Source organism: Rattus norvegicus, chromosome 11 (genome assembly GCF_021556685.1).
Source record: "Rattus norvegicus strain SHRSP/BbbUtx chromosome 11, alternate assembly SHRSP_T2T, whole genome shotgun sequence".
Taxonomy (NCBI): Eukaryota; Metazoa; Chordata; class Mammalia; order Rodentia; family Muridae; genus Rattus; species Rattus norvegicus.
In genome coordinates this window covers 79964087-79986957 of record NC_141544.1, presented here as the reverse complement: position 1 = coordinate 79986957, position 22871 = coordinate 79964087, and the positions used below count along the sequence as shown (strand labels likewise).

Below are 22871 nucleotides of genomic sequence, written 5' to 3'. Positions count from 1 at the left end.
ACTTTACCCCTCCTGCTATATCCCAGCCAGCCACATATGTAGCCCTGTGATAAACATGGGGCAATATAATGCACTTAAAAATATAGCTCACCGCCCTCTACCAAAATGTCAGTTTTCAGAAGGTGCAGGGAATGTGGGGTAAGGAGACGAGGATCTGTGCGAGAGAAAGCCAGCTGAAACGGTAGTTTGCTTACCCTGACTCTCCTGTTGAGGATGGAGCTGAGCTGAGTTTATATCGCCTTGCTGCCTTCACTCTCGGACTCCGGGAAGAGTTCAAGGATATGAGTTACAAGAGGATCAGTAAGGCAGTCCTCCTCATACCTTGGGAGAGCTGGCGGTCCCTAATGAAGACATTATCGAGAGCGCTTGATGCATTCCTAATTGCAGATTTGGCATGCAAAGAAATAGGCTGGGGGAATGCAGGCTTTTCAGCAGAGGCCCAGACGTTCCAGAAGCTTGGCTCTGCTTTCACAACACCAGCAGGGCCAGAATGGCATGAGACCATGGAAATGATTCTCCCCGAAGGAATCGGTGTCCCCGTACACCAAACAAGGATGCTCAGTCACATCATGGGCTTGAGCCTCGCAGGGGATGACCAAGCAGTCTTGAGCTACGAAGGTAAAGGCTTCTGGTGGACAAAATGTGTCCAGAAAACATGGCAGAAAGATCCCAATACCACCTACCACTTAGCTCCTGCACCCTGCTTTCCCCATTCTCTGCCTGCTCTCCATTCTGCTGGGAACACTAACACTGTGGATGGGACGTGCGTTTGGTGTGCCCAACTTTGATGCTGGCCTCAGAGACAGAAAGCGACTTTCCTAAATTGATCAGTAGCAACACCAGTCTCCTGAGACCCAGCCCACAGCTCTTAACTTGAACCCAACCATCAAACACCAACACTGTCTCATGCCTGTAAGGCAGGGTCTCCCTTTAAGGGTCCAGGCTGGTTTAAACTTTCCCCTTCCTGCCTCCATTTACCAAATGCTGGGATTGAAAGCATGTCCTGTCCCGGCCAGCTTGGCAGCTTTAATCTCAACCTAGACTTTTGTGGCCTGACCTAGCCTCGTCTGCCTATCCTCTAGTTCCTGCATCCTTCAGAGGGGGCAGAGTTGACCTCAGAATAATAATAATAATAATAATAATAATAATAATAATAATAATAATAATAATAGAAATGATAATAATAACAACAATAACAACAACAACGCAGTTTGAACTTCAGAGACCTGGGATGAGAGCAGTCCATGAGACACAAAGGTTTCTGTGTTAAAATAGGAATCGCCATTTTAGCTTGAAACAATAGTAAGTTCCTCCAAAGACGAGAAGTCCAGCCTTACATCGGACTTCAGTTTCTATTACGAATTGAGAGAAAAAAAAAAACTCACCGTATCTGGTTATTTTTGGAAATCAAATCCTAGCAAGGTACAGTGGAAACCAAACCCAGGACAGGCTCCTACCTCAATGTTAGTCAGACCCCAAATCAGCGTCTCAGAAAGTAGGTCCCTGTGGGTCAGCTCAGCATGGAGTCTATCACCACTCCATCCTTCCCAAGACCAAGAGCTCCCTGAACACAGACCGTGCATGCCTATCTGCATGCACCAAGCACTCATTAAGTGCTTGCTGGCATGATGCCAGCATGCCCTTGCATGTTTACATGCGCATAAGGATAAGCAAGTGTACATGAGCACATACATGTATACGGAACGTCCTACAGCAATGCAGTCAGTTAAGTTAGATGCATAATTTCTCAACCCTTGTTTCCCCAAATCATATTCAATTCGGGTAATACTTCTAAAATGCTATATACTTTCCTCTTTTGCATATCCTTACATATATTTAACCTCCCCCGTGCGCTACCAGAAGCATTTTTTTGCCTTGGGGAAGCTCAGGATAGTTACAGCAGCAGGCAAAGAGAAAATGTCAGTGCTCGGCTGTTGATATCCAGAACTGGAATTTTTTTTAGTATGCGGCTTGAATACCTAGGTCCCCGTGAACATATGGAGCCAGCTTGGGTGGACCTGCAGTGAGGTGACTTTGGACCAGAAGTAATGAGTACTGACGATACAACATGGAGGAGCTGCTGCCATGAGGAAAGCGGGAAAGCCCTCCTTCAGCATTGGGGGACTAGGAGACAATTCAATCTAGAGCACGCAGTAGGACCTCAGCCACGTGTTACTTAAAGTCCTATCTCAAGACTAGCCAAGTTTGAGGGAAGGTAATTTTAGAAATAGTCCAATAGGTAAAACGATATCTAATGTCTCAAGGATCAATAATCCCTTCCCCCCTCCAAAAAAAATTAAATTAAAATAAAACAAAACAAAAACTACCCACTTCGGGCTCTAGAACAGAGTTTCTTTTTTCTTCTCATCTCCTCATAGTTGGCACCAAGCAATCTAGACATCCACAGATATGTCTCTTAGTTTCTTAGCAGTCATACTCTGGGACCCAAGAGGCTGATCTGGGGTCTGGTCTCAGTGGCCGCGATGTACCGAGACTCGGACTCTGTAGGCCATCTATCAGCTCAATACTCAAACCACAGTACTTTCGCTACACCACTGCCAACACGCACACCAGAGATCAGATCGATCAGCTCCACACAGAGAGCAGGGAAAGTCAACAAGCACACTGCACGGCGGGCACTGCCCCCAGCACTACCAACACATGTCTGCACGAGAACCTCTTCATACCCAGACCCTGTTCTGAAGAGAAATGATGAATATATAGGAGGTGGGGATCTAAGTAACTGAGCAGGTAAATCTTAACAAAGCATTAATCCAAACCACACCAATCAAGAAGACCAGTACAAAACAAACAGAAAGCAGGGTACGGACCTATGAATTAGCTCCACTTTCTTAAGTATTAGGAGCTACATTTTCTTTGCATATCTGGCTAATACAAAGTCAAGTATGCAACTATGTCACATTGCTGCCCAGCAGAAAGAAACTTCTAGCTGGTCTCCACAGGCAGACCGGCTACTCTCTCCTGTGAGCAAGTCTTGCAAAAGCAAACAGAATGTATCACGAAACATTTCCCTCTAGTTTCCTACCAGACATGAAAAGATACAGTCCTTGAGTTTCCAACAAGCTGTCACTCCTGACCAATTCTCCTAGCTCAGCTTTCAACCACACTCAAAACCAGAGGAGACCCCAGAGAAGGACTGACAAAAAAAAAAAAAAAAAAAAAAAAAAAAACCTTCTCTCAGAGTCAGTGATTTTGTCTTGTCAAAGCACTTTCCTTCTACCCCCTCAGTTTATCTCACACTGTTCCCGTGAGGTGCGGTGGGGAAGTACATTGACCTCTTTCTTCAAATGAGGAAAGAGAGGTCCCATCTGTAAAAACAGTAATGTGACCTGCCTTGGCCAATTCACAGAACTATTTAGTGGTGGGAGGAGTGGAAACCAAGGCCTCACATCCTCGAATGATCATAACCAAGGGCAGACAACTGCTTTTGCATGGACACTCTGTGGTGTCAGAGTTAGCATGCACTGAGGCTAACAAAATACATGTGGCTTTGAGGGGCTAATTTGGATCCAGAACCCAACTCTTAATTCACTTAATGGACACGGTAAAAGAGGCCAAAAGGAGCTTCCACCACGAGTCTAAATGTCACTAACAAAAGCATCCTTAAACATTCCACAGGAAGTTATCTTTAGACAACAAGGACAGGCTGTTCCCCTCTCTCCTGATGATAAAAGCAGGAAAAAAAAACCATCTAGAATCCACAGTTGTCCTAGTCATCTTTGAAAAGCATCAAAGAAAGAGAGAGAGAAGAAAAAATGAAAGAGTGGCTCTTCTTGTATGATTTGAACTAAATAGCGTCCTAGAAAGGGGAAAAAAAAAAACCAAAACAACCCTAGTCCTAGTCCATGGAAAGTCTTGGTTATAAATGTCTATCCTGAGGAGAAAGGTAAATAAAATGTAGCACCCAACAAAATGTAACATAGCTCTTAAAAACGAAGGAAGCAGACATGGGCCTGCTGACAAGGAAAAGCTGCCCATGACTACAAAGTGATTAAAAATAACTTACAAAAGAGCACACATAGCATGATTCCCTTTTTGTCCCATAAAAGAGAACTGTGCATTTATGTAAACACATATTTATATATGCAGCAGGCATATCTATCTGCTAAATTCATCCAATATTATGGGGGAGGAAATAATATCCTCTGTATAACTGTTCTACATAAATATTATTATGCAAAGTGTCAATGTCTTTACCCTTCCAGGGCACTGAGGAATCCTGTTTTCCTATCCTCATTCAAAGGTCATTTGGCCTACAACTGTCTTACTCTGTACAATGAGGTATACATGTCCTGGTATATTTGACATTTAAGTTAAGTGGAGGAGTTCACAAAGAGTCTAACCATTTCTCCGTTTGTTTCACATCTTAAGTCAATGACCAAAAGCAAGTAACAAGCAGAAAGCGCAGAAGGAACTGTGTCAAGTTATCAGACAAGGAGTCTGGGCAGATGGGATTGCAGTAGCTTTTGTCTCCTTCACACTTCTGTCCTGAGTTCACTACATTAAGCATCATGATAACGACAGTGACGTTGTAAACAGCCCTGAGCTATGAAAAGCTAAGTGTTCTCCTGTAAAAGCATACCTTGAATCTGATCTTTCTAAATGAACCTGTGTCTTCCCATTTAAATATGTTTACCTCAATGGCAATAAAAACATATCATGTAGATCAAGGCATGCGGGAAATCCCCTTTCTGGTTGATCTCTGGTCATTTTTTTTTTCTAACCCAAGACCAAGAAGTATTCAAGGAAAAGAACCAGGAGCTGTCGTATTTAGCAGATCTTTCAGCATCCAGCGTGCTAGTCACCCCCTCAGTGCTGGACTAGAAGATCCATTTGCAAATTTGCACTTTCCTACAGGGGTTTAAAAAAAACAAAAACAAAACAAACAAACAAAAAAAACCCCACCAGAATGCATCTGTATCTACTTTCCCAGTGCTTATGAAATATGTGGATATTTATAATCAAGTGTTCCAAAGGATCCCCTCTGACTAATTCAGACTCAACAAATAGCTACATTCCACAGTGTTGATTTTACAAGTTTCTTTGTTTAAGGTAGAATTGCCTGTCCACAAAAAAATTATTTTTATTTCCTTCACACAGCGTTGAGTAACTCCCAAATGGCTTGCACACCAATAATTAGCTTCTGTGAGGGAAGAAAAATCAGGCCAACAGATAATAGTTAAGCAACTATTATCTGCGAGGCCCTCGGCTGGGTGCTGAAAATATAGAAAAGTCCAGAGCGAGATGTATATGCAGCCCAGCTGCTGCACACAGATGTGAGCTAAGCCGAGGCCTCCAAGTGGTCTTGGGGCCATTGGTTTCTATAAGGATTTGTGTGCTGGGGTCCAAACAAGGATATGCACCTTATTACTCCAGACTCAGTACCCAAGACACCAGAGTGACCAGAGATATAGATATTTTTATTCCCAACCTAGAGCCCACAGGATGAATTGGCATGCAGAGCGCTGGCACGCTGGTCCACTCTGACATCATTTCGGAGATCATCTGTTTATGTAATTGCCGTTCATTCTCCAGAGAATATGTCCTGCAGTCTGGCTCCTCTTTCCCCAAGCTCCTAGTACCTCTTGGTGCTTGATCTCGGTGCTCATGCACAAAGACAGCTCAGGCCAGCTTAATAACAGCTCTAGCCTCTGACTAGGAGCCCACCTAGACTCCTACATACCTACAGCAGCAGTCAGCATCCCTTCCAGAACCTACTCTTAGCCCAGGAATCTTATCTCCCACCCCCAACCCCTTTTTTTCTTTTTTTGCTGTGATGGAAGCCATCCGGACACTCTCCCCACAGGTACTCTATCTCTTAATATGCTGCTGTCTCCTTCCGTGACTTTTTTCAAACATTTAAATGTTTTCTACAAAACAAAAACAAACAGAAACCCCCCCAGAACCTCTCTAGACTTGATAACCCAATAAAGTATTTCACTAAAGATTAATGTATGTGCACAAAATCACATGCATAAGTCTAAAATTTCATACACCTGTAATAGCAAACAGTACTAAACAAATATCATTTAAGTTGTCTCTTTGCTTTCCCCACCAAACTCCCTGAATGGCTGTCTGTAGTCTCTGTGTTCATTTTTTACTACTGAACAGGGGTGACCCCGTGACCCCTCTCCACATACATCCTGGTGGGGCTGCTAATCCTCTGCACTGTCATCGCATGATACGCCAGCATCCGAGAAAACCGTGCTGGCTCAATACTTGGTCAAGCATCTCCTTAGACTCCAGTATCTGGGCATGCGCTGTGCCAGTGTCCTGGGGTATTGAGAAGGGGCTGGGAACCCTGCGCTTTCCCTCTGATCTAAAGCTGTGGCATTATTCCAAAGGAACATCGTCAATAGCCACCATCCCAACAGGGAGTCTGGCCAATCTCCTTCTCCAACTGTTGATGATCAGCTCCTCCTTGCCCACACCCTCCCTTCCAGAACAGTAAGTAGACAGAGATGGAAATCCCACAGGAACTCTACACCCCTCCCTCTCAGCCCCTTTGTCGTATCCAATTAACCATCTGTCAGCCTCCAGGACCCCTTCTAGGCTCACTGTCCAGCTGCCAACTTGACGGTGCCTGCTACCCCCACCCCATGGTGCTCATTGTCCCTGGATGGTGGGGTAAGAGTGTAGACGGCGAGATTTTAACCACAGCCCTTATCCCTGCCTATTGTGTCTGACTTCAAGCTTAAAAAACACACCTCTACCTAACTCTGCACGGTAAAGGAAGGAAAGAAGAGAGAAGGGCGAACAGAAGGAAGAAAGTAGGGAGAGGAGGAGAGAAAGAGGAAAGGAAAGAGAGAGGGAAGAAGGCAGGGAGAAGGGACCTACTGAATGTCACAATTTTCATAATTTAGAATGTAAAAGGATTCATCTAGCTGGCAATACAATAATGTTATATGTGTAATACAGTCATGCTAGCCACACATATAACCATATTATACTGCTAGCAACATGTAATATTATACTGTAAGCTATATGACTATTTATAATATGAATGTTACTGTCAGATGCTCTGTATATCCACAAACGCCAAGCAGTCTTGAGAGGAAAGGACTTTTAATACTCATCTTATGGATGAGGAAACTAGAACTCTGAAGTTATAATTCACACAGTCTCATGGTTGCTAAGAGATACTGATTCTGGGACTAGCCCACACCTCAGGAAACCCTATCTCCTTATGCTCCCTGGGAGATAAACCTGATCTCTTTCTCTGGTAAGTAACAGCACCCAGATTTCTACTCTGTTAGGCTATGTAGGACCATGGAGGATCCTTTAATGAAATGGAGTGTTTTCCTTAATGACAGTTAAAGTCTGTCCCTATGACAGACTTAGAGGGAGCTCTTTAGGGACAAGAACTAGGATGCGGCATCTTCTTTCTTGTGTGTAGAGTACTGTTGTGATCTCCCTGTACCAGCTGTGATTGGTGCCATCTCCTGGTGACCAGGACTCAACCCCTCTACAAGAGGCTGCCCAGAGACCTAGCCTGAGCCAATCCCACTGTACTCTCCTCAGTCTATCCTGCTCCAGCACTTGGCTTCCTGGTTTTCCACAGAAAGTGATTCTTCAGAGCCCACCAGCCTAGAGCAGATCCACTTCGGAAAGCTGTGTCTCTCCAGACCTTGCTTCCCAGCTTTTCTACCCAAAGGTCTCAGAGGGTCACCTCATCTGGACCACACACTTCAAAGATGGCACATCCCTAACTCCTGACAAGAGGGACTTTCTGCAGGAGCCGTTCGTCTGGCAGCTTACATCCTTGGGTCCTGGATGACCAGTGACTTTACTGAGATCTACCTTCCATCGTGCTTCCCTAAGCAAGAAGCATCTACCTATGGACTAAGGCAGACCCTTTGGCTGACCTTAAGATTCACCCCTTCAGGCTGAAGTTGGGAGTTTAGCTGAATGGTGGAGCGTGCTTGCCCACCTGAGGCCTTAAGTTGGAGCCCACACAGCACAGAACAGATACCTAGGCTCATCCAGGACCCTTCTCCTGTAGTTGATCTTCTCCTTCCTCAATATTCACCCTGCCTCCTGTGTGCCTTCTCCCCTGTTCCTCACCCCAGGTATTCCCATATCTTCCTCACCTAAAAAAAAGCCTTCCCTCAACTCTGCTCCCCAGCTCCAACTTCACTATTTTTAATCTTCCCTTCACAGCCAAACCTTTGCAGAGAGTCATCTCTATGCACACCCACCGCTTCCTCCACAGACACTCACTCCCCGGTTCCCTTTGCAATTTCAACTCCACCTCCCCACACAGGACTGACACTAACCTCACAGAAGCCAGTGATCTCTCAGCCCCATACCCTTCAGCCTCCCGGCAACATCAAACCCTACGACCACCTGCTTTCCTCCAAACATCACCCTCACCTGGTTCTCTTCCAGCCCTTCACTTCAATCTACAGTTCTGTCCTTGGCCTTCCGCCCTTAGGTCTGTGGAAGCTTTTCATTTATTATCTCGTCTATGGTGATAGTTCCAGCCACAGCTCCTTTCAGATATCTCCCAAATCTATATTTCCAACTCTGGCCTCCCTCCAAGGCTCCAGACTCCCTTCAATATTCAATGAATCAACACACCCCTTAGCTATCCACTGACGCCTGAAATGCTACATGTCCCAAAGCAATTTCTCCAAACCCTCCCTCCCCTCCTGGTCCCCTCAGCTTCTTCCCTGCTTCCAACCCCTGATTTTCACCAGGGGCCACCTCTAGCCCCTGACCCCTACTCTAGAGCTTTAGTACCAACCTCCTCGACACCTCTACGTCCAATCTGTCAGGTCCTGTAGGCTCAACCTCCACAAATTCACCTCCATTCCTCGTCTCCCACAGTGTCTCGAGTTCAGACCCTCCTAAGCTAGCACAGTGGTCTATCTTTTCCCAACCATAAGTCTCTTCCTCCATTCCAAGAGAAACCACACAAGGCTCTTAGGCAGTGGCAGGTAGGGAATAGGAATCTGAGAAATTTCAGAGAAATTCACAAACTCCCTAATCCAACTCACTGACCTTTCATTCAGAACATTCATGCTTTAGGAGTCCAGTAAATGCATAGCAAAGCAGTCAGTCAGTGTGGTCCCCACCCTCTTCTAAGCCTCAGCTCCCATTCATCCTCTGGGTCATGTACACTGGACTATTACTGCCTTCCATTGACCACCGTCTCCTATTAGCCTTCAGCCTGGGCATGCAACACTCTTCTAGCTTCCCCTCCAAATCCCTCCTCCCAGCCGAAGACATAACCACACCTGCGAGTACACAGCTCACCCGTCACTGTGTACTCCTTAGCTTGTTTACCATGGTATCCATGTTCTCTAGCAAGTACCTGACTCACTTCTAAAAACACTGTGGGGGTGGAAAGGGAGGAGACGAAGCTACCGCTCCAAGTCTTCTCTTCTTTGCTTTCCTGAATGAAAGTCTCTGCCCCCCCCCACACCCCTCAACTGATTCTTTCTGTTCCTTCGCTCTTCAGCAGACACGATTTCAAGCGGCTCTATTGATCCAACATTTCTATGGCTGTCAGTCATTTCCTAGTTATTCTCCTGCCAGTCATACACACAAAGGAATGGTAGGAAGAGTCTCAACTGTACACAGAGAAGGAACCGGAAGGGACCAACTCTCTGCACCCACCTGAGGCTCAGCAGAAACAAGCCAGCCTATTCTCACCAAGCATCTCCCATGGGGCCATGGGGCTCAAGGCATGGGAAGGGGCTGCAGGGGGGCTAGCCTGTTTACTCCTTTGTGTGACAGTTAAAAATAGAAGTGCCCTGACCTGTTGTAATAGGATGGCCCACCCCGTCCCCTTGGGAAAGAATGATTAGGATCACCTCTCCTCACAGACTGAACGGTCCTGTGGAGGTCAGATTGAATAAGATACTGCTTGTCAAAGAGGCACTTAGAGAAGCAGAATGCTCCATTTGGAAGAACTATCTGCAGATATTTGGATATCCGTTGCACGACGTATAAAGCCCTTTCACAGGGTCTTATTTGAATCACTCAACAACCGTAGAAGGGAACGGGGGTTGAAGGGATTATTATCCCCACCCTATGTAGATGCCAAAGTCACGTGGACAAGTCATTCAGATAAGCAGGGAGCAGAAAGGAGGATCACCTTCCTGCCCTCGTGCCTGACCTTCCTTCACAGACTTTTCCTCCCCTCTCAGCCCATTAAGTTCAAGTGATCCCAGAGGGAGTATATTTATATGTATATCCATTTCCCTCCTGCTCCACGGTCCTTCCTTTGATGGTTTTATATACTTCCACAGAGTGTGACTGCAGTAGACACTCAATATGTATTTGTTAAACAAGCGACTGAAGACAAGAGGCCCAATGTCATCCTTCTGAATCCACAGGCAGACAAGGCTCCTTGCTCCTCTCAGCTGCTGTTCTGGTAGCCTCCTCATGGATGTGAAACGCTGCCCAGTAGCCATCCAGAGGTAGCCACTGCATAACTACAACAGCAGGCATAATACGACACTAACAGCTAGGTCCTAGTTACTAGGGCTTCCTGCACTGCCACCATCCCCAGACGTCACCAGACGCCACCAGACAACTTACACTCTGTTTCAACTTAAGCTTCCCAAACTGTAAAACAAACTTTATTAGTCCTATTTTGCAAAACCCCTGAAGATGAATGACAGCAAGTGATTTACCCGAGAGCAAAGCCCTAGTCAGTGCTGTGCTTATTTGATCTAAGGCATCCCGGCTAATCTAGGGTTATCTTCCCCCATCCGTACTACTGATGACAGGTTCAGTTTGGGTTATTCTTTGTTGTCCTGTGCACTGTAAGATATCAGGCAGCACTTAAGACATGACTATAAACTAGAAGCCTACAGCAAACTGTTTCATGAGTTATGACAACCCCCGCTCCCCTCTAGACATTGCCAGATGCTCTCTGGTGTGAAGCAGCATTGCTGAGAACCACTGTGCTATCCTAGACTTCCTACCTCCAGAGATCAGGGCCAAATGCAACCAGGAGAACTCTGAGAAGTATTTGTTGTACAGAGTCTAAGAAAACCCCTAGTTCATTCGCCCTGGGTCTGAGGTTTACAAGCAACAAGGGTTTTCATAATTTTAACCTCACTTCTTTCTGTGGCTCTAGTTCATCCCAATACCTCCTCTCTTTCCTTAAAGGACATTCAAATATACTTAGACAGAATGGCCAATAGCTGTCGTATTGGCAGCCCATGATACAAGGATGAAGCCCAGCCTCCATGACCTTACAGAGTAGCGCTGAATGCTAGCAATATGTTCTGAGATAGATTAGCACAGCAATCACATACCTACAATACAATCTTCTCTCTCTCCAGAAACACAAAGTTAATGCCCTCAATACTCCATCAGACGTTCCTGAACAAGCAAATGACTAAATGTCCAGTTGAGGACTGAAGGAGACAGAAGAGAATTTTTTAAAAGAATACAATAAGCATTGAACCAAGTCTGCTGGATAGCCTTATGCCAATCTGATACAAGGTCAGGGCATCTGAAGAAATCTGAATTGAGAAAAATGACTCCAAAGGACTGGACTGTAAGCAAGTCTGTTGGGAATTTTCTCGACTGATAACTGATGTGAGAGGGCCCAGCCCATTGGTGGTGCCCACCTCTGAGAAGGTGGTCCCTGGAGGGTACAAGCAAACAAGCTGAGCAAGCCCTGGGGGGCGCAAATCAGTAAACATGCTACCACGGTCTTGCGTTATTCTGCCTCTAAGTTCCTGCCCTGTTCTCCTCCGGACATTCCCTCAGTAATGGACTGTGAGCTGAAATAAGCTCTTTCCTCCCCAAGCTGCTCTTGCCCATGGTGTCTTTTCCTCACAATAGAACCCCTAACTAAGACACTGGGCATAAAGTTTACCTTGCAACCTGTTAAGAGTAATGGAGTTTGTGGTGGTTTGAATATGCTTGGCCTGGCGAGTGGCACTATTAAGAAGTGTAACCTTGTTGGAGGAAGTGTGTCACTGTTGGGGTGGGCTTGGAGAACCAAGCTACCTGAAGCCAGTCTTCTCCTGTTTGCTTTTGGAACAGAATGTAGACCTCTCAGCTCCTCCTACACCATGCCTGCCTGGACGCTGCCATGCTCCCACCTTGATGATAATGGACTGAATCTCTGAACCTGTAAGCCAGCCACCATTGAATGCTGTACTTTGCAAGAGTTGCCTTGGTCAGGGTATCTCTTCATAGCAATGAAACCCTGAGTAAGACAAAGATGTTTTCCTTTTCTGCAAAAAGAGGTTAGAGAATTTCTCTCTTCTCGGGTACCTGCTGATATTTATGAAAAGAATTGCACACAAAGTATGTGGTTATTTCAAAGTCTTCCTTTTCTATGATCTGGACTGAGAATAACTTCCAATATGAGCGAGATGGAGTTGTTACCTACATCTGAGGAATGACATACCGTATGAGGTACACATACAGTAAGACATACCATAACCTAGATTCAACAGCTGCTTTCTTTTGGCCATGTCTCTTATACGTCTAAGGGAGACAGAATTTTTGATGAATTGTAAGGTATTTTAAAGACCTTGTACTTAACTCCAAAAAAATAATAATTTTAATGGGGAAATTGGTTCTATGATAATTCAATAGAAACACTGAGGTTTTACAGAGGTCGTTTTAACCTGTAAACGCTTTCAGAAAAGACAGAACACAAATCTTGAAGAATGTGCCGGATTTGGAGGCTATGGAGTAGGATGGGAATGAATCAATAAGAGATCAATAATAGTTAAATTGCATTAGACAGTGGGGAGGAACGCTGGCTACAACCGAGCAGCTAAACATGGACTTGACCCAAAGACACCAGGGAGTTCCTACAGGTTCATAAGCCAGACAGTAACAAGTGAAAGGGTGTGTTAGGGAGTGTTATCAGTCCCAGGTACAGGGAAGAGGTGGGACAGACTTTGAGGGGTGAAAGGGGAGGCTATAAAAGGAGTCCATGGGGGACCTGACCTCGGGAAGTCACCCTGAGGATGAGCAACTGTGCAGAACTGTGCAGGAAGGTTTGATAGAGCAGGGAGATCCCTCGAATTAATGCCAAGGCTTGAACTATCATGACTGGGAAAGAAAGGATGCCGCTTAGAGACTGGAGACAGTGGAGGGGATGTGGTGGTTTGTGGAGCTGGAAACACACACAGAAAACTGAGTTGAGCTTGGCCAAAGCCCAGTTAACAGCATCTTCCCCAGTGAAAATATGTGGATAGGTGGATACAGGATCAAAGCTCAAGAGAGAGCTGGATGCAGAGCTCACAGCAACTTCTTTTCCCTTAGCCTTTTCCCTTTGCATTTTAAAGAAAGAGCTTTCTCTTTTGCTCACCAAAGCTAAGCTATGAGTTGTGTTATGGAGCCTACTCTTCTGTCTCGTCTCTGGGATCCCACGCAGCCACTTCTGTCTCCACAGTTCTCTCTCTCTCTCTCTCTCTCTCTCTCTCTCTCTCTCTCTCTCTCCCCAAACTACCTTTGACAAAAACTCAAAACTCCTTTTCCAACATTAGTGTTCCATCCTGTCTCTTGCTGATAAACACCATGTGCCTACGTCCTGTTTGTCATCCCCAAAGCCCACCCTGAGCACCCCCTTCCGATCCTGTGCCCCCCAGAATCAGCTCCCAGGGTTTGGTTTTTCTATTCCTCCTGCTCAGCCCATCTGCCCCACTGTCTCATCACAGCTCATGCAGACTTCCTGTAGTCTCCAGGATCCAGACTCCTTTCTGCCATTCCCAAAACGAGACGTCCTGGTCCTTCTTCCTCCGCTCCCTCCCTCTGGAAGCTTTAAGTACACCATGCTTCCAAATTGTCATGGCCCCTGCCCATGCCATGAGTCTACATGTCTGGCTCCAAATGGCTTAGATGTCCACATCCAATTCTTCATATGTAAATATGTCTGAAGCCAAGCACATCAGTCAGCTGGGATAGCCTGTCCGTGGGATCTCAACCCAGCTACTTCTCACTACATCACTATTGTCAGGACAACTCAGCATTTCTACCTCTCAAGGTGTCCCTCAGGGTCAGCCATCCTTTCTGTCATCAACACAGGGCAACCCCCCCCCCCACTCTTGGATGATCTCAGCATCTCCCTTGATCTTACCTTTATTGGTTTTTTCTTTTACTTCATTAATAATATCTCTGCCAGACTAATCTTTCCAAACACTACTTTCTCTATGATGTATCTTTGCTCGAACACCAGCAATGACTCCCCTTTTCCCTTGAATCGTGTCCAAACTCCTCTTCAGAAGGTTTCAGGACTCTCTTATTTGTTCCCAAGTAGCCAACCCTGTCCTTCAGTCAGCCCAGTCTCCTCAAAGCCCTGTTCTTTTTATCTTTGCCTAATCTCCTTGCCCCGCCCACCTCAAAGACCACCCTAGGCACAGCCTTCTCTACTTCTGACAGCTCTAAACTCATAGCATCCTAACCTTTAGCAATCGGTTAATTAGCAATCTGTAAGTTCTTGGGGAGGGAAACTACTGTGACTATTTCTCCTGTGTTCCACAGCACCCTGGACAGCAGAAGATTCCCAGTAGGTGTTAGAAAGTTCTTGTTGGTCAATCATTCCTTGTCCCAGTCCTGCACTGTCCTATGTCCTTTTTCAGCCTTACAACCAGGACCAGTAAGAGGTTAAGATTAAATTAAAATTTAAAGCCTGTAACAAAAGTAAAAAGAAAAACTCTGTAACATACTCTGTCAGTCTTGAAGCAGAATTCTTAGGAATACAATGGGAACTGTATAAATCTATATGACACTATAGGATAGTATACTATGCTACAGATACAATCTACACTACAGGACACTATAGGAAACCGTAGGATGGTGCGGAGGAGCATAGCTGATTCTATATCCTTATAAGTGCCAAGGGGTGAAATGTGAGAAATCTCATTTAATCAGTTGGTCATGAGAACCAAAAGTCCAAATAGTCGAAAAGCAGGTAGGCAAGACAAGTAAACTGACTAAATCATTTAAAACACACCTAATTAGAGACACAGTATGGCAGAGTTTTGACAAAGTAATTGTCAGTATGGTCTTTGTACATGCCAATTCTTCCACCACAAAGAAACAAAGAAGGGAGTAATCCTGGGAGGGGAAACTTCGGCCAATCTGTTTGATAGTTGGGTTTTTTTTTTTCTTGTTTTTTTTTTTTTTTTGGTTGTTCAATTTGGATAAATATAAAATGCAGCCGGCCGACCAGGTACAGAGCTATGTTTCACAGAAGACATGAATCGAAAAGCAGAAGGTTGGGAGACACAGTCTGTCCAGACGTAAGAATCCCCAACAGAGGCCTCTTGCGGTAGACTGCAAGTGGGGTGAAGGTTAAGGACCAGGACACAGAAGGCCATGAGGCAGAATGGCGCTATTCTAGACTTAGCGCTTTACCGCTTGTCACAGTCATCAATCATTTGCAGGTTTGTGTGTAGAGGATTAAACTGTCTCTGATTCTAAATGCACATGAGCTCTAGCCTCTTTTACCACTGCCACAGCTAACACCACATCCTTGAAGCAAGCAAGACTGCCCTGTGGAAGGACACCAGCCCACTTCTTACTCTGATCTGAGAGCAACCCAGAAAATGTAAACCATTTGAAAGGCTCTGGGGAAAGTAACAAATTAACAAGTCTATTAATGCTTATCAAAAAAAAAAAGAAGTAAAGAAGGTAGGAAGAAGAGAAGAGAGGGGACAAGAGGGGAAGGAAAGAGTGGGTGGGAAAGAGAGGGGAGGGGAGGAAGAACATGAATTCGTATTTCAGGGTAGAATATGAATTCATACCACAGTGGTTTTCCCCAGAGCTATAGCTGCTTGGCATAGCTGGAGTGGATGCAAGCGGGGTCTGGTAGACCTCCTGGTGAATATTTCTGGATGTCACCTAGCTTCCAGAGCCTCTTTCCCTAGATTTAGGGCTATAAACTCAAGGCAGGCACCTCTTTAGAATCCATGCTTTGGTGTCTAAGACAGGAGAGAGGAGCAGGAGAGAAGGGGGGAGGGGGAGGAAGGTAAAAAATGCTGACTCCAGAGATAGAGGAGGGAGGAAGGATAAGCTGAGCCCTGAAAGCAGGACAGATGATAGGACCGATGACAGGACCAATGACAGCAGCCCCTTCCCCTTTCCCAGACCCTGGCATCAACTACTGTCCGCCAGCTCTTTCCTCCCTAGACCAATTAGAGATGACCATATGGGCCAATTAAGTCTTGACTTTCAAAGCCACAAGTTCCCTCACAAAGAGCCCGACTCCTTTCCCTAAAGTGGCCCTTCAGGGTAAAGCAACAGGGTTAGGAAACAGATGGGTGTGCAGCCTCCAGAGCTAACCTGACCTCTGACCCCTGACCCCTGACCTGCACAGTTCATGTCCTCTGATCCAACTTTCCCGAAGGGAGAGCAGATGCATGGGGTGCCCATAACTTATCAGAGTCCTTGGGACAAAGATTTCCAGACAAAATGGTTGCAGACATGTGGGGAGCAGGGGAACTGCACAAACGGAGCTGGTGGAAGCTACAGGTATAGGGGAGATGGGGACTCCTTGGTGATGTTTGAAACAGGGCTACAGGTGGTAGGAGATGAGGGTGATCGGTGTCGCTTCTGGAGAAGGAACTGTGGAGCCAGCAAACAGGAGCAGCTCCGGACAGGCTCCCTGGGAGGTGCAGAGGCGCAAAGCGCTGAAAAGCTATACCAGGCTCCACGCGCTGCAGGCAAGCAAAGATTTTGGTGGGTGTGTATTGCGAGGAACGCTAACTCACACTTGTAGCAGTAAGCGATTCTTAGGTAAAACTCATCGGTTCCCCAAGCCGGAGAAAGGACCGAGAAACGGGTCGAGGTGCCTCCCATCCTCCCAGCGAGTCCAAAGTCCCAATTGCCGCTTCCCTACACGCAACCTGCAGGTTCTCTCATCGCCTGGCTCCTGCCTATCAGTCTGCAGCCTGAGCGCCTCGCGACCCTCGCTGCCCTTCTTTGCACATCAGGGCCCCGAGCCATAGAGGGGAAAAGGGGTACCGACTTCGGGCGACCCGGGAACCCCACAGATAGGCACTGTGGAAGTGGGGAGCCGAGGGAGGGGCCGGGACACCGGTAGCTGAAGCGGCGCTCTGCAAAGTGATCCAACATCTCACAGAGAAGGCGGCCCAAGGGGACCGCCTCCCGCCTCCCCAACACAGACTCCCGCAACAGGGGTGAACGCCGAGGGGCGCCCAGCCCCCACATCCTCCCCCAAAACGCTGCCAGCACCGCCAGAACAACGTGAACCTCCGCAACTCCAGCCCCGACGATCGCGGGGGGCCGCCTCCGACTCGCACGCCCCGGCGACAGCCTGCCTGCGGTCCCCAAACTTGTCCGAAGACATCGCGTCCGAGGCGGCCGCCCTCACCCGCCGTCCCCGGAACCCTGCCGGTCCTTACCTGTCCGGAAAAAGGCGTCCACGTCCGAGTCGGCGGCTCCCCCTTCCTCCGATGCCCCCTCCGGGGGGTTCATGACTGGGGGAGGGCGTCTGCGGGCAGCCGGGCGCCGGCGAAGCCTGGGGCCGAGGGCGGCGCGGCGCCCGGTGGGCGGAGGGCGAGGCGGCCGTGGCCACGGAACCGGCAGCCGCGGGGCTCCGGGACGCGGGCGCGGGGCGGGGGGCTGCGGCGGGGGGCGCCGAACCTCCTCAGGCGGCGGCGCGCGGCGGGCTGGGGGCGCCTGCCGCCGGTTCCCCCATGGTCCCCTTACCCGGGGCGCTGGCCGCCTGCTGTCTAGCCCGGGCCGGCCCGGGGTCCCGGCTGCCTGCGCGCCCGCGGTGCCCGGCAGCTGCAGCTGCCTCTCCTCGCCCGTCTGCCCGTCTCTATTGTTCAGCCCCGCTCCGCTCTCTCCTCTTTATTTTTCCTCCTCCCTCCCACCCTCCCTGGCTCCCTACCTCCTCCCTCCCTCGCTCTGCTCTCTCTGCTCGCTGCCTCCCTCCCGGCTCCCTGGCTGGCTCGCGAGCTCTCGGGCTCCCCCTCTGGCTCCCGCCGCCGCGGCTCCCGCGGCTCCTCCCGGACTCCGGCTCCCTCGGTCCCGGCCAACAATGACCCGGGCTGTGCGGAGCTGCAGGGACGCTCCCGCGGGCCCGGGGCCTCGCCGCGGACACTCCGTGTCGCGACGCGCCCTTCCCCGAGGCTCGCGTCGGCCCTCCGGGAGCCCAGGCCGAGCTATTGTTCGCGCCTGGCTAGGCCGGCTTCCTGAGCCCCGCAGGAAAAGCCCGGGCCGAGGAGGTGGCGGGGCGGAGGGCGGGGCCGCTGGGCGCTCTCCCGGCTCGTTGGGGACTCTGCGGCCACCGCACGCTCCCCAGCGCTCCGGGTCCTGCCACCTCCCTGCCCCACCCTGCTCCCAGGTGCGTGCTGGGAACCCCGACCTGCCCGCACGCCTCCTGCAGCAAGTCCCCTCAGTCCTCAAGTAGGACTGGCCTGTCCCTAGAGGCTGGACTTCATCCTTCTCCTTCCTGACCTGCCCCTAGTCGCCCTGCCCTCTGAGGCCCCCCGTATCTTTCTCACCCCATCCATGCTTATGTCTCCCTTTTTCAGCTGTTCTTCTTTGACCCCATTCGGCACCCCTTCCAACATCTCTTGAGCGGCTCAGAGAATCCTTGTCCCGTTTTATTCCTCTCGTGGATGCCTCCCTGCCTATCTCTCCAGTCCTGTCGCTCTTTTGTGTCTCTCATTCGTCTCTGTCCTGCCCTGGTCCTTGGCCCGCATCTCAGGGCTCCTCTTGGACAGCTGTCAAAACTCCCTAATCCCGGGGGCCTTCTCTGCTCTGTCCTCTCTCCAGTGAATGGAGAGATCCAGTTGGCCTGGATAAAGGGGGTGTTGCAGCGAGCAGAATTTCAATTAAAGTAGAAAAAAAAAAAAGAAAGAAAGAAAGAAAGAAAAAGGCTGAGGAGAAGCCGGTTAACAACCAAAAAAAAAAAAAAAAGTAAAGAAAAAAAAAGGAAAGAAAACAGATGGGGTAATTAATGTGGTGACTGAATTGTGGCGATCAGTTTGATCGGTTTTTAAGCAATAATTAAACGATAATTAATCGGTACCATGTTAGTGGCCATAGAACGGGGTCTTCAGACCTAAGAACTTAATGTGTTATGTTGAGGGCTCTTTGCTGCTGCCTCACCCAAGCAGTTGGAAAGGGGAGGCGTACCTGACCTGATGTGTTAGAGCACACCTAATGGGAAAAACGGGTGCTTGCCTTAAGTTGATGGCCTCCTAGCCATTACTCCTGGCCTCTTGAATCTGTTTGTCTCTGGCAATCTAATTTGGTTCTGCCTCCCTCCTGGGGCCAAAGCACCTGGGGCCTCTCCAGATCCAGGGTAACCCTGGCAGCAAGTGAGAGAAAGCAACACTTTCTGCCCTCACCTTTCTTTCACTTTCTCTGCATCTTTTTTTAACTCATTTAAAACAAAAACAAAAAAACAAAAGTAACTATGCCCAAATTCTCTACACCCACCAGACATGCATGCAAACTTGAGACCCACCAGTCCCCAGTAGTGTCCAAGAGATTACAAATCAACTGCTATAAGATAGAATTCATTTGATATCGTTGGTTGGCTTATAGCCAGATGCCCCTACCTGCTACCTTCTCTGACCGCGAGAACACTGTTCATTTGTCCTTTCTGATTGTTCCCTTACTGCCAATCTGTGCCTATCCCCTGACCTGCCAACATGCCCACGTGCACATCCCCGTGCCACCAAAGCTGCTGTCAGTGCTTCCAAGGCAGGTAAGGAACCAGAAGCAGGCAAAAGAGTCAGCTCCCAAGAAACGTTCTATGTTTTAAGGGAGGTTCCTATCAAAATCTCAAAAGATAAAGCCCAAAGTGAGAGAATATCCCCATATAATGACCCAAATTTTCTATTAGATTTCTATTTAAAATGCTAAACATCCGTAGCTATAGGGAGTTCGGAAGACTTCAGAGCAGAAACTATTACTACAAATGAAGATGGACATTTCAATCCAACAAATAGACTTGATTACTGAGCATGAAGGTGTTAGCACCTTGTACGGGGCTTCAAAATACATGAAGCAAAATTGACTGGATTCACACTGGTTGGAATTTGTCAACCTGACACAAACTTAGACATATCTTGGAAGTGGAGTCTTAACTTACCCCATAAGATTGACTCATAGGCAAGTCTATGGGGTATTGATTAATGATTGATGTGGGTGTGGGTGGGATCCCCACCCATGAGGACAGCGCCACCTCTGTCCTGAGTTGTATAAGAAAGCAGGCTGAACAAGCCATGGGGAGCAAACCAATAGGGAGAGTCCCTCCATGTTCTCTGCATCAGTTCCTACCTTGATATCCTGCCCTGACTTCCCTAGTTGATGAGTGTGGCCTGAGAGTCATAAGTTGATATAAACCCTTTACTCTTAAGTTGCTTTTCTTCATGGTGTCTTTTATTATTGTTATTGGATATTTTTATTTACATTTCAAATGTTATCTCCTTTCCCAGTTTCCCACTTATAAACCCCCTATCCCATCTCCCCTCCCCCTGCTTCTATGAGGGTGTTCTCCAACCCACCCACCCCTTCTCACCTCCCTACCCTGACATTTCCCTACACTAGGGGGTCCAGCCTTGGCAGGACCAAGGGCTTCTCCTCCCATTGGTGTCCAACAAGGCCATCCTCTGCTACATATGCCGCTGGAGCCATGGGTCTGTCCAGGTGTACTCTTTGGATGGTGGTTTAGTCCCTGGGAGCTCTGGTTGGTATTGTTGTTCTTATAGGGTTGCAAACCCTTCAGCTCCTTCAATCCTTTTTCTAAGTCCTACATTGGGGGCCTCATTCTCATTTCAGTGGTTGGCTGCCAGCATCCGCCTCTGTATTTGTCAAGCTCTGGCAGAGCCTCTCAGGAGACAGCTATATCAGGCTCCTGTCAGCATGCACTTCTTGGCATCAGCAATACTGTCTGGGTTTGATATCTGTATGTATATGGGCTAGATCCCTAGGTGGGGGCAGTCTCTGGATGGCCTTTCCTTCAGTCTCTGCTCCACACTTTGTCTTCGTATTTCCTCCTATGAATCTTTTTGTTCCCCCTTCTAAGAAGAACTGAAGCATCCACACTTTGGTCGTCCTTCTTCTTGATCTTCATGTGGTCTATGGATTGTATCTTGGGTAATCACCTATCAGTGAGTGCACACCATGTGTGGGGTTTTTTTGTTGTTGTTTTGTTTTGTTTTGTTTTGTTTGTGACTGGGTTACCTCACTCAGGATGACATTTTCTAGTTCCATCCATTTGCCTAAGAATTTCACGAAGTCATTCATGGTGTCTTCTTGATCAGAGCAGTAAGAACCCTTATAAGACTGGCCTGCAAGGAGAGGCAGACAATTTCACAATTGTAGCCAGAGATTTAATATCTGTGTCTCTTAATAATTGATAGAATGAGGAGACAGGTCATCTTAAGAAGATTTAAGCAGTACTATCCACCTGGTGTTGACATTTATAAAGCATTTATAAAGCTCCCCTTAAAAATGGCCAATAAACGTGTTCTCCCCATGTAAACAGGTGGAATAAGCCAAATCTAAGCCACAGAACAAATTTCAATAATTGTAAATGGATTAAAATAATGCTAACACAAAAAAATGTTGCGAAAATGGTCACGAAAATGCATGTTCTCCAGACAAACATAATTTAAAGATCAATAAGGAAAAAAAAGTATCTGATTGCCTCTCAAGTATTTGGAAAGCAAAATCCAAACATCTAAATAAACCATATCAATTAAAAACTCAAGGGAGAGGAGCTAGAAGTAGCTCAGCAGTCAAGAGCTCTCTGTGCTCCTGAAGAGAACTGGAGTTCAGTATGTGTGTGCCTGTGTGTATGTGTGTGTGTCTATATGTCTGTACATGTGTGTATGTGTGTGTCTGTATATCTGTGTTTGTATGTGTGTGTCTGTGTGTCTGTGTGTATGTGTGTATGTCTGTATGTGTATGTGTATTATATATATATATATACATATATATATATATATAATCGGAGTGGTTGAATACGCTTGGCCTAGAAAGTGGCACTATTAGGAGGTGTGGCCTTGTTGGAGTATGTGTGGCCTTGTTAGAGGAAATGTGGCACTGTGGGGTGGACTTTGAGACCTTCCTTCTATCCTCCTGGAAGACAGTCTGCTCCTGGCTTCCTTTGGATGAAGATGTAGAACTCTCAGCTCCTCCTGCACCTCCCTCCTGGAGGCTGCCATGTTCTCCCCATGATGATAATGAACTGAATCTCTGAACCTGTAAGCCAGTCCCAATTAAATGTTGTTCTTACGAGAGTTGCCTTGGTCATGGCAACCCTAAGACAGTTATATACATATAAATATAACATGTAAAGTATATGCTACCATACATAATATGATTTAAAAGTAGGCCATATCATTATCTCCACAGATACGGGAAAAACTAAATGCATGGCAAGATCCAACATTCAGTTCTGATCAAAACACTTAGCAAACGAAGAATTAAAGCAGCCACCACTGAATACAAGGCATATACAAAAAGCTTGGTTAACACCCTAACATTTATTTGACAATGGAAGATCAAATGAATTTCTCCTGACATCAAAACAATGCAAAGATATACATTCTCATTCTCATGCCTACCCAACATTAGTCTTGATTTTTCCAGACAGTCCCTTAATAAAAATAAAGACATCCAAATCAGAGCTGCAGAGACCAAACTGCCTTTATTTAAAACATGGTTGCTACTTAGAAAAATTCCATAAAATCTGTCAGAAAACTTCTAGCACTGATAATGAGTTTAGCATTTGTATTTCTTGTATTTCTATATACTAAAAAAGGAAAAGTAAGACTTGATTTTTTTTCACCATTTTAAGGTGTGTATATACTTTTATTTGATTGTATGAATGTTTTGCCTACACATTTGCATGTGCACCATGTGTATGCAGT

The 22871-nt window shown here is 47.0% G+C and overlaps 1 protein-coding gene across 4 annotated transcripts in view; it reads right to left on the bottom strand.

Moving 5' to 3' along the window:
* The window catches only part of Kalrn (kalirin, RhoGEF kinase), a 606323-nt gene extending 588524 nt beyond the window's left edge, over positions 1–17799 (bottom strand). For all 4 annotated transcript variants that reach the window (XM_087576981.1, XM_087576985.1, XM_087576993.1 and 1 more), the window contains exon 1: positions 17376–17799. In XM_087576981.1, coding sequence (XP_087433107.1) covers positions 17376–17448 — 73 coding nt within the window. In that variant the 5' untranslated portion in view covers positions 17449–17799. The remainder of the gene's footprint in view (positions 1–17375) is intronic.
* Positions 17800–22871: the final 5072 nt, after the last annotated feature.